At 42.3% G+C, this 15,642-nt stretch overlaps 3 protein-coding genes across 3 annotated transcripts; all 3 read left to right on the top strand.

Moving 5' to 3' along the window:
- The first annotated feature begins 21 nt into the window (after nt 1–21).
- LOC142969239 (protein S100-A11-like) lies at nt 22–4,253 on the top strand. Its single transcript, XM_076109027.1, has 5 exons — nt 22–326; nt 1,081–1,147; nt 1,768–1,827; nt 1,986–2,135; nt 3,416–4,253. Exons 4-5 carry the CDS (start codon nt 2,007–2,009, stop codon nt 3,548–3,550), a joined length of 264 nt encoding a protein of 87 aa, XP_075965142.1. The 5' UTR covers nt 22–326; nt 1,081–1,147; nt 1,768–1,827; nt 1,986–2,006; the 3' UTR covers nt 3,551–4,253.
- A 62-nt stretch (nt 4,254–4,315) lies between these two features.
- On the top strand, nt 4,316–9,876 carry LOC142969238 (protein S100-A13). Its single transcript, XM_076109026.1, has 3 exons — nt 4,316–4,474; nt 9,112–9,233; nt 9,340–9,876. Exons 2-3 carry the CDS (start codon nt 9,114–9,116, stop codon nt 9,493–9,495), a joined length of 276 nt encoding a protein of 91 aa, XP_075965141.1. The 5' UTR covers nt 4,316–4,474; nt 9,112–9,113; the 3' UTR covers nt 9,496–9,876.
- Nucleotides 9,877–12,024: 2,148 nt separating this feature from the next.
- On the top strand, nt 12,025–12,670 carry s100t (S100 calcium binding protein T). The gene is made up of 2 exons (XM_076109268.1): nt 12,025–12,186; nt 12,278–12,670. Exons 1-2 carry the CDS (start codon nt 12,025–12,027, stop codon nt 12,437–12,439), a joined length of 324 nt encoding a protein of 107 aa, XP_075965383.1. The 3' UTR covers nt 12,440–12,670.
- Nucleotides 12,671–15,642: the final 2,972 nt, after the last annotated feature.

The raw sequence follows: 15,642 nt of genomic DNA, 5'->3' as shown, positions 1-15,642 counted from the left end.
ATCTTTGGTTTTGTTGATGATTAAAGTAGTTTGAACTGTTGTCGCATCAATGTCTGCTGAAAGTCGGTGGAATCTTTAAGAAGCTGTTACTTATTCGCTGGCAGATCAATCCGACATGAGTGATGTATTACTGTGTGTTCCATTGCAGGTGAATCAACGTCTTTCCCCTTGCATTGCCTTTGCCACACGGATGTTAACTTCTCTGGGAAACTTTTTTTTCTGCGGTTCCTTTTATGTTCCCTGAAGCTGGATGGGTGGAGCGGCGGCTTGGCTGGCGGTAGCGGAGGAAGAGAAGAAAGAAACGATGACTTCAGGCCGTTAAGTCAGTGAGTGCTCAGTCAATCATTGGGCCAGAAACCGGGGCAGTGACCTGGTTAAATGTTGAAGCTTTTTTCATGGCAAATATATTTTTATTGATCATTTGTGTGTTCAAGACCCAGGATCATGTTTTTTACACTTGTGCATTTAGCGTTAGTAGTTGTTAGGCAAAATAGGCATTGAGGTGATATTTAAATAAAATGGATTAAGAGGCAGAATAAGATGTATCTAAATATAGAAAAGGTAAAAGAAATAATATATATCTATGATCATATTAAAACTATTAATAAGTACCGAGTTGACCGGGAGCCCCCCCCCTCCCCATACTTACATACATACTCTCCAGATTTACATTCCCTGACCCACACTCCTCTGTAATGAATTATGAATCAACTACCTAATAAAGTCTGTGAAAGGAGACGCTGTCCATCAACCCAGTAGTGCTGCTATATACGTGTATGACTTTAAGGACCTCTTGAGTTTTTCCCACACTTTTTTTTTTCTTTTTCTTATTTGCATGAAACATTTAGAGCAGAAAACACATCTACTCACAAGGCCAACCGCCGAAAGAGCGAGTGCAGCAGGCCATCTAGAAATTCAAAAAGTATGGATTATGTTTTGAAATATAGACCAACAAATCCTTAGACACAAATGCATTAATCATAAGACAAGTAGCAGCATCGCCCCGAGGAAAACCCTGATGCTTTAATACCGCTACGTGATTTCTCGGTCCTCTGTAAGTCATTTATTTTGTGTCAGCAGCTGCACTCTCCTTCCTCAACGATGGCCGAGGGAATGTGAGGAGAAGAACAGAAGACTGCTGTTTCAGGTGTGTGTGTGTGTGTGTGTGTGTGTGTGTGTGTCATGCAGCTGAGACAAGAAAACTAGTTGAGGGGATATTTGGATGAAAAAGCCATTGTTCTTGTCGGCACTAATTGCCTCCCTAATATGCCAATTGTGCACATCGTGTCGGAGCGTTGGCTTAAATAATACGGCTTTTCTGAGGTGAAACCCAAGTGCCTCGTTCTCAAAAGTTTTTGCAACACAGACTGCGTAATTATATCTGATTTACTGCTTTCTTTTTGCTCTCTGCAGCTTTTTTTGCTCACAGTTTCACACTTGTACAAAGCAAAGGACAAATGGGAGACTATTGTCCGTGCAGTGGCACGAGCTGAGCAAAACATTAACCTGTTTGTAATATGTTTAACTCGTCCTAACTGTGATTGTTCGTCTGGGGTTTCCTGAATGAGGGGATTCATCCAGCAACCCATATCCTACCCGAGACTAGTTACACGCTTGGATTGATGCTGAAAATGCAATCACGTCATGGAAAAAGATCCGTGGTGTTTGGGCAAACGTGGTTTACATTTTTACTGGTTGCAATGTTGAGAAAACACAAGCTGTAAATAGTTAGAGAGAAATGAGTGAATGATTTGTCTTCTTTACCAGGAGAGGTCGGCTACAAAAAGACCAGCAGGACTCAACTTACTCGCACACATTCCTGAGTTGGTGAGTCTCTGATTTGTGTTGCCAGATTAAAATCTCGTTGTAAGATCCGCTGTTTACTTCTGTCTGAACTTGAACTTAATCTGTATCATAAAGTAACTGCATTTTGGAAATGTATTATGATCAACAGCATTTCTCATTTTTCCCCTTTTGGCCCGAAGATTAAACCCTCTTGACTGACAATGGAGTCTGCTATCGGTGTGCTGGTGTCCCAGTTCAAGGTGTATGCTGGCAGCGATGGTTCCTCTGACACACTGAGCAGAGATGAGTTCCACAGACTGGTCACATCAGGGCTCCCTAACTTTGTCAAGGTAAAGATTTATAGCTTTTAGTTGTTTTTTTTATTTGTCTGTTTTCTGGTCCAGAATGTGCCATAAGTCTGCTGGTTTATGCTGAGGGAATGTTACTCGTTACTCTTATTGAGTCACTTGTATGTATATTTATTTTACTATAATACGAGAGTTTATATTTTTCTCATCAAATCGATAGTAATGTTTCCTACATATTCAAAGCCAAATGCAGCTTATTCCTCTGTGTGGCACCAGTGTTTATTTTGAGTTGATCACACATACATCGTCCTGCTGCCACCAAATGTGTTGTAATCCGCTCCTGAAAATAGTCAACAAATTAAATATGTTAGGGGATCAATTGGCCTCTATTAAGAGTGTGATATGTATTTAGGGCTAAATATCTTTATCTTTTGAAGGAACAAATGGGTTTGTGTCTGAGAGTCACATTGGAAAATGCTTGCTGTTATTGTTTTTTTTTTTTTTCATGGGATTAGTTGACAATAACCAAAACACAGAAGATCACCAGCCTTGTAAATCTGTAGATTTCTGATAAAGTACCTCATTCAGCCACTTGTTTGAAAGACAAGAGCCACAGTTAAACTGATACAATCAGGAACATGTTATAAGTTTGCTCTGAACATTTTTGTTTACTGACAAAAGAGCCGCCTCATGAGGGCAGATTCATATTGAGATGGGTATCATCTGGATGCCACATTGGCCCTTTTTTCTGTGACCACATAATTAACTGTTAGTCATACTTGCGTTCAAAAGGCCACTTCTGTTCTTCTCCTCGGGCAGAGTGTTTAGTGCCTGTGGTCGTACAGTACTTCTGAGCCAAATAGCAGTACTTGTAAAGAATACTTTTCTCTTCCACTCCTTCCTGTGATCCAGAGCACAAAAACAATTGAATTTGTCATAAAGACCCTTCAGAGACTTCAAAGTTTCACTCTAGTGTAGTTGTGGTTGTGTTGTCATGTTAAACCAGAGCTCAGTGGCAGAAAGGAGAAGCTCCTGAGGCCCATCACTAAATACAAGAATGGAAAATTCCATGTTTCTCCTTGCATGAACAGTTGAAATAACCACGTTTGGCCACCAGGTGGCGACAACTCCATTGCACAATCAGCCTAACCAACTTTGCTGACGTTGCATTGGTGGTTTTTTAAACTGGTGTATGTGCCAGTGGTGTCAGCTTGCCTCAGTCTCGTGGCCCCACAAGCACAACCAAGTTTTTCCACACTGAGTATCACTACTGTGTTTTTTTAAACATCTGATGTCGTAAGTATCTTCCTGTTTTCCTGCAGAATGCTGCCGACCCCGTTGCCATTGACCAGCTTATGAGCTCATTGGACAAGAACAGCGATGGAGAGCTCAACTTCCTGGAGTTCTGGCAGCTGATTGGGCATCTTGCAAGCAAGCATGGGGGGTTCAGCCAATAGCGTGCTGTCCTCGGATACACTGAGTTCTGTCACAGTTTCATGTATGTAACTGACTTGTCTGTGTGCCATACAGTTTGAAAAAATTGGGAAACAGCCAAATGGAACACACCCTAAAATATTATCTTATTTAAATTGTTTTTTATTTTTAACCAGTTGTCTGTGACTCTTCTCACTCCGTCCTCTCACCAGCAACTGGCACAGACTCTGTCACAGAATACTATCTGACTGTTGTTTTTTTTAAAAAGCATTATCTATACTGGCTTTTCTAATTACTGTAAAACACATCTTGTGATCTTCATCATCTCCCTCCAGTGCACAAACAGAAGGTCTGTTGTTGGCAGAGCAGGATTTTCTGTTTAAAGCTGGAAACATAATAATAGAAATGTAAATCTTCCTGCTAATGCCTTCATTTGACAACTTTTTCGACTGAACACTATCCTTCCATTCTTTGCACAAGTGAGTACAGTTTCAGGGTGTGGCTTAAATACATCTGTCTGTTGGGAAAGCTTTGAAGACACTTAAACATGAGCGCGCTCTTGTTCCTACATGTTGAGAGAAAGCATGTCAGAAAAAACAATCAGATGAACGTGCAAGAATAAAACAGACCTATAAAAATCTATTAAACCCAAATGAGAAAGTCTTGCTCTATTTTCTTAAACAACGGAGACGTTTGTAATAAAATGTTGGTGAAAAAAAAAAAAAGTGCTGTGTTGCTTAAAGCTGCGCCTCTTTCCACATTCCTTCTCTCTCAAGCACACGCCCTATGACAATGAAGGGAAAAAAAGTTGGCTGGAGTGAGAAGTTAAATCACGGAAAAGATATGTGTTGCTGGTTTATCTAGCGCAGGACTGAAGAGGAGGGTCTGAGAAAGAAGGAGCACAGTTGCTGAAATTGTTTCTTGCCTTTTGTTTCCAAGTCCTAACGGTGAGTGGTGATTCTGATTACTAGTTTTGTGCCACGTCTCTCTGTAGTTTATTGTGCTGTTTTCTGGACGTAATTATCAATTTAGCTTATTTCCTCGGCTGCGTACATTTTGCATAATTAGCGAGCGTCTCTATTGTCATTATCAAGCTTGGTGGCCACAGGGATCAGGTTCTCCTTGGTAATCTAACACCCAATCACTTTACACTTCCAGAGAAACTGGAGTCTCGACTCACGTTTACTTATTTATTCGCTGTGTGTCAGTCCTGCTTCTGGCCGCTCTACAAATTGTCAGGATTACTTAGGGCGACATGTAAATGTGGGACGCGGGCAAGCCCTGACATCTCCTTTACGCACGGCGCTGACTAGTTTTGACATCTGCACCGTGGCCGTTTTCGCCCCGTTAAACAGTCGCACTGTGATTGTTGTACCGACGGTCCGATTTGGCCCTTATCAGTCTGAATTATTGACGCTATGATAAGACTCCGGTAGCCAGACTCGGATGGCTTCGTCCTGGTGTTAGTTAATGACGCTCCGGAAAAAATAGCGACCTGGGCGATGACAGGTAACGTGGAGGAGGCGAGTCCGTCACACTTGGCGCAAACCAGGGTGGAGCTGATCGCTGGGAGTTATCGATGCTCAGGAACTATCGGGTGGAAGCGCACAATAATGTCCTGTAGTCAGTCTGGTAAAACAACTTACACTGAGACACACACACACACACACACACTATGTGTCCGCCTGCTACAGTTAATGGGGGGTGGTGAGATGACTGGGTGGGTTGGGTGGCCCCACCTGACTAATGCGTAAACTGGTTTGTACTTGTCAAGCCTTAAGCCGGTTTGTAATGCTGACTAAAGTCTCACGTTCATCATGCTTTATTTGTTTTATAATCTGGGAGTTACTGTGTACACTATGACACATTGAGAGACACTAATGACACAATACACTATGGTATACTACACATATTTATTAAAATATGTGTGTCCTAACCAACATGACAAAATAAGGGAAACCGATAAAGTAAATAAAAAATCAGCTATGGAGACAACACAGAGGTAATTTAGTGGTCTTGGATTCAACCAGCAATATCCTAGTTGGAAATTCAGCTTCACAACCTTTAACCATATTTACATGAAACATTTAACCAAATTCAAAACCAGCTGGTGAGGCCTAGTTTACAATGTGTGGATAAGGATCACTAAAGCGCTGTCAAGATATGTCTGAGGGATTGTAAGAACCAGGATAGATAAAATACAAAAAAAACACATTTAGTTTTTCAGATGCTGTAATACTTCCTTTTTTATCTAGAATTACATAGTTTTCCAACTCTAGGCTTTGAAAACTATTTTAAAAGAAAGGGAAAATATCACTCTGTCTGGTTATAATCCTTATAGGAGAGGCTACATATTCAGGAAACGATGGGTCAGAGTGCTTATTTTAAAAATGTTTCAGGGCCAAAGTGTTGTGACTCACTGTGTGTGGTGCTTAATTCCGGTAAAATGCCGCGAAAGGGACCCGTGATGCAAATTGCACAATACGCTAAATCTCCCACAGGCATTCATTACACTTGAGTCATTATAATCTGCAGGCTCTGAATCTGAATGGAGTACATGTGCTGAGAGGCTGAAGGAGAGCTTCATTTGTACTCAGCACAGTCAGGCCACATCTTGCTCTTATCTAACTAAGCCCATGACATGTTCCTCTCTGCCATTTGTAATTCTGTGGCCCTGATGTCTCCGGTTCTGACCGAAGACGACTTGGTTTCATGTTCATCTCATTACACTCGGAAAGGACTCGAATGGATAGTGGCCTGTCAGGCATTTGGATATATGGTGCTGTACGGATACAAACACCCACAGACACTGGTTCGCATGCTCCCGTGCTGCTGTTCGTCTTGTAGCGGGTGTTAGGAAGGTGTTAGGACAATTATAGTAACACATTAAATAATTATGAACAGCATGCTGATGAGAGACACGCTCCATTGTATGTAGCGTTGTGTGTCCACCTCTGTGTGCGCGCATGTGTGTGTGTGTGTGTGTGTGTGTGCTGGCATGGCAGGGAGACATGAAACAGAATCCATGGGTGCCTGCACTCACTCACTCAGTAATTATGTTAATGCAACAGAAGTCCTAATTGGTGTTCTTAAGGCGAGCACGCGTGTGCGTCTATCTTTCTGTCCGTCCATCTATATGTCTCTGTGTGTCATCCAGTGCGGGTGCATAGTGTGAGCATTTAGGTGTGACATCTATGTCAGATGGGATATTTACCTTCTACAGTTACTACAACAACATCACCACAATCACCATCCATCATTACCTGTCCTACGGCCACCGCTGTCACCCCCTGATAGTTTCCGATACTCAGTGGAAACCCTGCAGCAAGGCCTTGCACCGCACTGCTGCGATGCTTATCAGCAACTCTACTCAAGTATCTGCAGCATTTATTCAGGCCTTTAATCTTCTGAGAGCAGTTGCATTGGAGAGGTTGTTTGTTGAGACAACGGAAAGATAAATGGGAGCAAAAACCTTGAGGGACCCCTCTGCTTGCTGATTTATGTCTGGATTAGGTTGCACTGGCCTTAACACTGTCTTATAGATATAATGTCCTCTCCCATTTCCATACGACAAAATAAATGGCACACAGTCATTTTCATTGCTGTTTTTGCAGTTAGACTAAATCAATGTCTGTCTTAATGTCATGCTACACACCAATGATGTACAGTATATATTAAATACTAATTATCATAGTCTACTGTTTTCCTAGTTTTCTTTACAAGAAAACAATTTAATTTTGTAACATATTAAACTAAATGCACACAGTATACAAACCATTATAAAGGAAACAGACAAATCATTGTCGTATGCTGTTTTTGCTGTTAGTAAGCAGAAAAGAAGCATTAGCACTAGTAGTTCCTCCATTTCCTTCGTGCGGTGCACTGTAGGAGAATATAGGGAACCTCAACAGGACACTCATTTGAGTTGTTTTGATTTTATTTCATTTTGTCACTTTTGCACTTCACAAGGAGAAAGCGGAACGCTCTAATACATTTTTTTTTTTTTACAATATTCTTGGAGCTCTTTCGTCACCACCCCCAATTCATATTCATATTTATTCCATTTATTGCAGCTGTGAGCAGCTCCTCTATTTCATTTGTGCAGTGCATTGTGAGATAACACAAGACATCACAGCAGACATTCTGGCTTTTCAAAGTGGGAAAAGCACAGGTGTTCCTATTAACATTAAGGAGTGCTCTGTTCTATTAAAGTGTTTCAGTGAACCAGCATGCACAACACCAAAACCCCGAAAGTGAAGCAGCTAAATGCAACTCGGCCATCATTACTTTTATCATTCACACCTGCGACATGTCAAAATGTCTTCTGTGAAAAGGCTTATAGTCTTCATCATCAACACACTAAAACAATGAGTATATCAGTGGTTTTAGTATGCAAACTGACGATTTGTAACGTTTGTGTACAACATAATCAAAGTGTGTAGAATTAGCTTGTAGTATGGAATTGTGATCCAATGAAAGCACGCCTTTCTATCTAGCTTCTCTCCTTCCTGCAAGGTCCAATAAGCAGTTAGTGCAAAGAACCCGAACTTAAAACTGCTTGTGTCAAATCTGTCAGCCCGAGGATTTAGCTTCGCATGACTCTGAGATCCTGTCAATAACAGGAGCCTTTTTCGCCTACTTTGATCTGTCGGAGCTATGTGATGTGTCTCTGTTCATACTTGAGCACAGTGTGCAGAGTATTCCTACAGTGTGAGGGAAGGTGTGTTGCAGCAGACGGGCAGCAGGCCGTAATCTGAACCTGGATCCTCCCGATGGCTTCTGGGGATCAGATGTCCACCGTCGGAGATCAGAGCTCCCATTGTGTTTACCTCAGAGACTCCCCTCCTCCCCCTCAACCTTCCATCGCTCCCTCTCTCTCGCTCTGTTAACCTCAGAGAGCCTCCGGGCTCTGTCCATTTCCTCCCCTGGGCTCCTCCTCTTCTACACTGACATCACCTTTCTCATATGTTTGTGTTCAGGAGACATATATCCAAACAGATAAAATGCAAATGCTATTTAATACAAATAAAGATGTGATCCGCCAAAGAATTACATTTGTCTCATCTTCACGTTTTTTTTGGCATAAATGGCAATTCAGACAAGTTTGCTTTGCAGATCACTGTTATGACTATTTATTTGCAGGACGATGTGGTTTTTAACATGCGTTTCATTTCAGTATGTTTTCAGTTATATCACACATACAAAACCTAAGTGAAATGCTGCATTATAACTTAACAGAGTTAATTATGAATCTTTATTCTCTAGCATTCAGTTGTTCCCAAGGATTCCAAGGTTATAATGTGTTCTCTTCTGCAATGATGCATTCAATAACTGAAATAAGCCTTTTATCCACCAAAGACCCAAAGTTAATATATTTTCATATTAATAAAATTCCTGGGTACTGTACCCAACGGCATGACGTCTGAGTGTCTAAGATATCGCCATATCTCTTCCTGCCACGTCCAACACTCAATTCTCCCATTTTTTTCCTTCTCTCTCTCTCTCTCTCTCTCTCTCTCTCTCTCTCTCTCTCTCTCTCTCTCTCTCGCTCTCTCTCTCTCTCTCTCTCTTTCTCTCTCTTTAGATATGGAGGGAGCCATTAAGACGGTGGTGACCACTTTTCTTACTTCTACCAGGGGGAAGGAGAACCTAGAAGGGGGTGCCTTCCAGAAACTGGTAAAGAAACAGTTTGGCAGCATGATGGAGGTAAGAAACCACGTAATGTTTTGCTGTCCTACATCACCCTTTGCTCATTGTATTAGAATGATTTTTTTTTTTCATACAGAACTAACATATTCTGTCTATCCCTCAGGATGCAACCTGCTCCTCTGCTGTTAAGGAGATGCAGCGGGGTTTGGATGCGGACAACGATGGAAAGGTCAGCTTCCAGGAATACCTCACTCTGATTGGCTACCTGGCCAACTCCGCCAGTGAGAGGAAGACTGGAGCTAATGCAAATGCTTCATAGATGCTTCTGTTTGGTGGATCAGAAAATGAACAGCCTTTTTGGCATTTAAAAAAAATATTTGTTCTCATTTAAGTCCATAATCATTTTACATACAATCAACCAGTTGTGAAATGCTCTTAACGTCTGTCCAGATCAGCCATTTCTTCAGTCACACCATATTGATCTCCATTGTCCATCTCAAGGACACATTGAAGGACTCTTTGCTGGGAGTGTCTTTTTATATTCCAGTTATACAAAAGATACTTACTGTATTTTCAAAATAAATGCTTTATATAATGCAACTATACTGTGTGTAGTTTTTAATTGGCGTTCCATCTTTATTAAGTTGCTTTTGCTTTGAAGTTTAGCTTCCAAATGAAATAAAATTCAGCTGGGAAGTACTGTATGTGTCCAGTGGTTTCTCTGATATGGTTTGACATTGTCCCACAGGCACTGCTGCAATGATACCTGCTTCTTCCATAGCTACCAGCAACACTTACTAAATATAGCTGTGACATCCCTGACTAGTCAAACTCAGCAGCATTTAGATGCATCAACTGTTGCAACCAGATCCTGACATACAGTATACGCTTCCTATTATGCACCCTCCTTCACTCTTCAACACTATACATACACACATATGGTGCATACAAGCATGCACACACTGTGCTGCCCCACTCACTGACACAATATACTGCAGCGACAACACACAAACAAGAAGATGGACGGCAGATCAAACTTACATTTCATGACATCTTGCAGGGCTTTAGTATGATCTTCAAGATCATTAATTCAAGTGTACATGATCATATGTGTTTCCGTCATTTATTTTTGCTCTTCATTTACTTTTCATGCACTTTGGCTCTCACTCTCTCCATTATAGCGCTTGCATGCGGCGTGTGTTGGAGCTTGAGGTGTGAAAGTGTCAGCCTGTGTTTTGCAAAGTCTTTGTCTGGGGATTTCTCTGCATGGCTGCCGGGTGTGATGGCTCCATTCATCGGTGCTACACTAATCCTTCGGATACTGTACCAGGCATGACCCCCCCCCCAAGACACACACACACACACACACACACAGTAAACATCCTACCTCGACACAACACTCCTTGCTGTTTAAAACCAGACTCATATCATGAGTATTCACATGATTCATCTTGTTCTTGGTACTGTATTTACCGTAGCACTCCCTCTAAACCTGTTCTTTGTTTTGAGAAGAAGTATAAAATGGTTGCGTAACAGGGTAACAGGATACTCATTGTGCTTAAGAAATGCTGATGGATATGCATGTAGTTACAGTTCCATTCATGATATCATTGTCGATATGTTGTCTCCGAAGAAGGGGGTCAGATGGATCTTTCATGTGTCCATTTAGAGAGGACAGCAGGTGTCTGATGCGTAAACAGAGATGGAGGAGGGGGTGGTGGGTTGGGGGTGGTGGGGAATGAGTGGACTGAGGGATGTATTTAAGACGGTGTCCCTCCCATCCTCCTCATCAGTCGCTCTTGCCTTCTCTCTCTGCACCTGACCAGCAGGCCATCACTCTTCCCTCAGGTAAGCGATGATGTAGAGGACAGACTTCAACTCTGAAAGCTGTTTCTCTATTTTTCTCTGAGGTTGTGTCTATTTGTCCCTTTTAAAAGTAGGATTTAGCGGTGCCGCTAATGCACAGTGCTGTCTGTAGGGGGGACGGCCTGTTGAAAATAATAGTGCAAATCAACAACAAAGACAGGAAAAGCTCTCTGTTTACTCAGTGATAACTTATAGAACCTTCATTTATCTTAAACAGAGCTTGCCAAAAATGTCTTTCCGAGATGTATTTTATATGCCGCTGACTCATGAGAATGTGGAGCACTGTGTCAACCGGGTCAGACTGATGTAAGATGTGATGGACAGTTCGGAAAAGTCTTCACAGTTCATAGTTGATGTGGGCCCAAGAAAGGCAAAGACTTACACCTGTCTCCGTTGTTTTCTGCCATCCGGTGGAGCTGAAGTAAAAGGCAGATCAGGTTGCCTCAGCGTGTCCTGGTTACATCTCCTCCGCTGGTTTGGCTGTTTTACCAGCTTAGAGTTTCACTCTTATCAGCTGGTTCACATATCCGGCTGCTGTCAATGTCCTGACTCCCAGAGGTCCTCTCGCTGGAGCAAAGCAACAAACAGATTGAGGATCTGTTTAATCTGTTGCAGAATCTTATCAGGACAACTAGCAGGGAGGAAAATCTCCTGATGAGGAAACAGCTCGAGCAAACTTGAGTTTCCGACTCTGCCGTCCCATATCCTGTCACTAGATAGAGAGACCTCATAGAAGATCATTTTGTAACGATCTCAGTGATGGTGATTCAACCTATGATTGTCCATGTGTCCAAGAGAAAGAAAGAGAGAAAGAGTGTGTGTGCATGCATTTGTGTGCGAGAGAGAGAGAGAGAGCAACCTAGAGAGACTTTAACATGTGTTGAGTTGCAGCAGGCTTGTCCTCCATCCTCCTTGCAGGCAAGAGTACTGACGTGGACTTTCTCCTCCTCTCACCCTTCCTCTTATTCTGTCCTCCTCCAGAATGTCTATGCCCAACTCAGAGAACGCCTCCACCCTGGAGAACGCCATGCAGCTCATGATCCAGACCTTCCACAAGTACTCTGGGAATGAGGGGGACAAATACACACTGAGCAGGGCTGAGCTCAAAGAGATGCTTACCACAGAGCTTGGCAGCTACCTGGGGGTAAGGAGATACTTAGGGATACAAATGCACAGTGTCATGCGTATAAAACCGAGCCAGCTTACATTTGTGTTATCTATCCACACACGTGCAGAATGCCCAGGATAAGGAGGCAGTGGATAAGGTGATGGGAGACCTGGATTCCAACAACGACGGGGAGGTAGATTTCACAGAGTTCATCATACTGGTCGGAGCGCTTACTGTGGCCTGTAACGACTTCTTCCTGGAGTACAACGACAAGCCAGAGAAGAAGTAGTGAACACGCCCTCTGCACAAAGACCGTCCACTCTGCAAACCCACACACTCCAGGGAGGAAACAGTTGAGACAGGAGAGAAGGTCATCATCTCATGGACTTCACATTCACAAATACACATACACACACACACACACTCACACATTTGTCTAATTGTCCCTTGAGCAGTAAATGTCCAATTATTCCATCGCTGTATGTATTGCAATGTGAACATCGGAAGAGTTTAAGTCGGTTTCAACACCTGTCATTGTTGAATGTATGAATATTCTCTCTCTTTCTTTTTGTCTTTTTGTGTATTTTATAACACATTCAAGCAAAGGAATTAATAAATGTGCCCTTTACTCGAACAATTCAATGTTGGTGGTACTTTGTTACATCAAAGAAGATGAGTGAGAACACATGGTGGGCACCAGATGGCAGCAAATAGCCCTCAATTGAATCTAACTTAAGAGCGTTGCATTACTTTCAATTTGCTTCGCACACGCTGGTACAGCACTTTATTTCAGAAGTAGATGGATGTAGATTAGAGATGTGAATCCCTAACAAAGAGATATTATATTAATTAAATATATATTACAAGAGGCTATAGTTAAGTCTTCAACAGTTATCTCTGTTCCGGTGTGACGTTCATCGTTTTGAGCAGGTAACGGCTGTACCCTGTTTTTACAGCAGAATAATGAGAACTTGCAGTGACCTTGGCTGGGCACTACACCCATGATTGTTTAAAAGTCCTGCTTCCTAGAAAAAAAAGCACTGCGGGAGTGTGAAGGTATGTGTGTGTGTGTGTGTGAGTACATAACAAAGGAAGTTACCAGCCTGAAAATTAGAAAGCCAGGAAACATTTCTTTCTTTCATTCTATCCTGTGGTGAAAGATTAATGGGAAGTTTGGGTAATACTGTAATTTACCGACTATAGGTTACCTGTGTGTGTGTGTGTGTGCATGCGTATACTTGTACAGCTATCTTTCAGACTTGGTTTTATATTCTTTAAGGTTCCTTAAGGTTTAGGTTAAGGTTAAGGTAAGAGTGGTCAGGCATTTAGTTGTGATGGTTACGTGTGTGTGTGTGGGCATACATCTGTTTACACGGTCACATTGTGGGGACTCGCCTTCCTTTTGGGGACAAAATGCCAGTCCCCATAATGACCATCATGAATAACCGTCACAATTAAGGTTAGGATTAGGGAAGTAGCGCTTATGGTTAGAGTACGTGGAATGCAAGTCAATGTAATGTTCTCTAAAGTGATGGAAACACGACTGTCTGTGTGTGAATATGAGGGTAAAAACATGCCACACAGACGCATACTTTGATTAATCTGAACCTACAACCTTTATTGGACTGGTTAGGTGTGCACAGGAGCAGATTTGAGAGTCAGGAAGGAGAAGGGTGAGAGATGGTGGAGCATGATGAGAGAGGAAGTGAAAAGAAAGGAAGTAAAGTGGAAAGGTCAGAGAGAGAGAAATGGAGTGGACAGCAGCACTTTGTCCGTGTGGCGCTGTGCAGGCTACAGTTTTCACAGGTCTCTGACAGGCTTTTCACACTTGTTCAGGATCGGTTGGGGATCTCCCCCCCTGGGTAATCCCATCCTCGAGACACAGAAAGAGAAAGACAGACAGCTCCCAGTCCAGAACTAATCCGAGCCGCAGACTGCAGCCCCATGACCGTAAAAAACCCACAGCGAGTGACAGTGACTGAGGATTAGACAGCAAAGTGACTTTCCTACGGCGTCTCTGCCTTTCCTGCTTTATTCCTCCTCACTCTCTGGATTGTGCTTGCTGTGGTCAGATGATCCTGTTTCTTTCTGTAGATCTGTAACTTATTGCCTGGTGCGTCTGCTTCAGCATTTTATTCACCCCCCACTCCCTGCATGATTAAAAAAGGCCTTTTGCTTCTCGCTGGGTTGTCAGGGAACCTGGAAAGATTGTGAAAAAAGACAAATCAGCCAGTCCATGATTAAAAGGAAAAGTGTCGTAATGAAAAGGTCTTCGGAGAATGTAGGTAATCGTTATTGTAATTAGACTAAATGTCAGAAATGTGTTTGTCTCTGGAAGACCAGATAAAGGAGAGAGAACTGGAGAGAGGTTGCCAGAGATTAACAGAAGGGAGGGGGAGACACACATACAGTATGCTCTTCTGAACATCGTATCTGACCGATTTGATAATGCATCCGGGTGTGGGGCACACACACACACACATACGCTCTGAAGATTACATACTGAAATATGAAATTACAGATTAATACACATAATAGCTTAATTTTCATGATAGAATTCCCTTCCTTCCATCAATACAATTTGTTTTACATGTTACTTTTTCTAATACTGATCTTTGCTCCATCCCAACTGAGCTCTTCAGTAGATACTCGGTCTGAGGGAAATCCTGTTCCACTGTCCATCATATAGGGGTTCCTATCCACCATCTTGTTTCTGGAGCTGAACTCATCTCACTGCAGCTGTGCACTCTGGCACAGCAGGCTGCTGCTGTCCTCTATTTAGTGAGCACAACTCTCTGAGCGTAACCCCGTCCATGCATATATTACTGTATCCTTTTTCATCGAATAATGCAACCGAAAGCAAATCGAATAATTCAAGTCTCCTCTATGTATTTCCCTTCACAATCTGTTGCTTGTACACATATTGTGTTGGTGTGCACATTACAGGCTGTGTAGTACAGTTTTGATCACATTCTTCTTTAATCTATACAATCATACAACACACCATAGCCTCTCTATCAGCAACAGACCCTTGCATGAGCTAACACATAGAGAAATCTTAATAATATATTCCTAATGCTATACTGTGGTAAGCCGCTATGCTATGATAAAATATACTGAATCAGCTCACTGACGTAGTGGATTTCTGAAAAAATTAAATAAATGTTTAAGAACCTTGGTATGAACCTCCCTTCCCTTTCTGATTAGCTCCCTCTGACGTCAGTCAATACCGAGGATGAGTAATGTCAGAGTTGAAGGCGGGCATGTCATGTGTCAATTAAGCAGTCGGCGTCGAGCAGAGAGTGTTGATAGGCTGGCGTAAGGTCCAACAAGGAGAAAATCAGAGCATCCCTCACTCCCTGACTGGCTGAAGAGGAGAGCAGGGAGGGACCTTTCCACCAGAAAGGGGAGGTCAGTCCATTAAACATCTGGACAAAAAACTTCAGGTAAAAGTATGATGGTGTTTTCCTTTTTCTTCATCCAAGAAAAAAA

This window comes from Anarhichas minor, unplaced genomic scaffold, assembly GCF_050575085.1.
Source record: "Anarhichas minor isolate MPS153535 unplaced genomic scaffold, ASM5057508v1 ptg000041l, whole genome shotgun sequence".
Classification (NCBI taxonomy): Eukaryota; Metazoa; Chordata; class Actinopteri; order Perciformes; family Anarhichadidae; genus Anarhichas; species Anarhichas minor.
This window is presented reverse-complemented; position numbering and strand designations above follow the sequence as displayed.

Excerpts from the sequence above, each read along its gene's own strand:
- LOC142969239 (XM_076109027.1), top strand. The coding sequence starts at position 2,007 with ATGGAGTCTGCTATCGGTGTGCTGGTGTCCCAGTTCAAGGTGTATGCT. Across the intron at positions 2,136-3,415 it reads GGCTCCCTAACTTTGTCAAG|AATGCTGCCGACCCCGTTGC; the intron begins GTAAAGATTTAT and ends GTTTTCCTGCAG.
- LOC142969238 (XM_076109026.1), top strand. The coding sequence starts at position 9,114 with ATGGAGGGAGCCATTAAGACGGTGGTGACCACTTTTCTTACTTCTACC. Across the intron at positions 9,234-9,339 it reads AGTTTGGCAGCATGATGGAG|GATGCAACCTGCTCCTCTGC; the intron begins GTAAGAAACCAC and ends TCTATCCCTCAG.
- s100t (XM_076109268.1), top strand. The coding sequence starts at position 12,025 with ATGTCTATGCCCAACTCAGAGAACGCCTCCACCCTGGAGAACGCCATG. Across the intron at positions 12,187-12,277 it reads AGCTTGGCAGCTACCTGGGG|AATGCCCAGGATAAGGAGGC; the intron begins GTAAGGAGATAC and ends ACACACGTGCAG.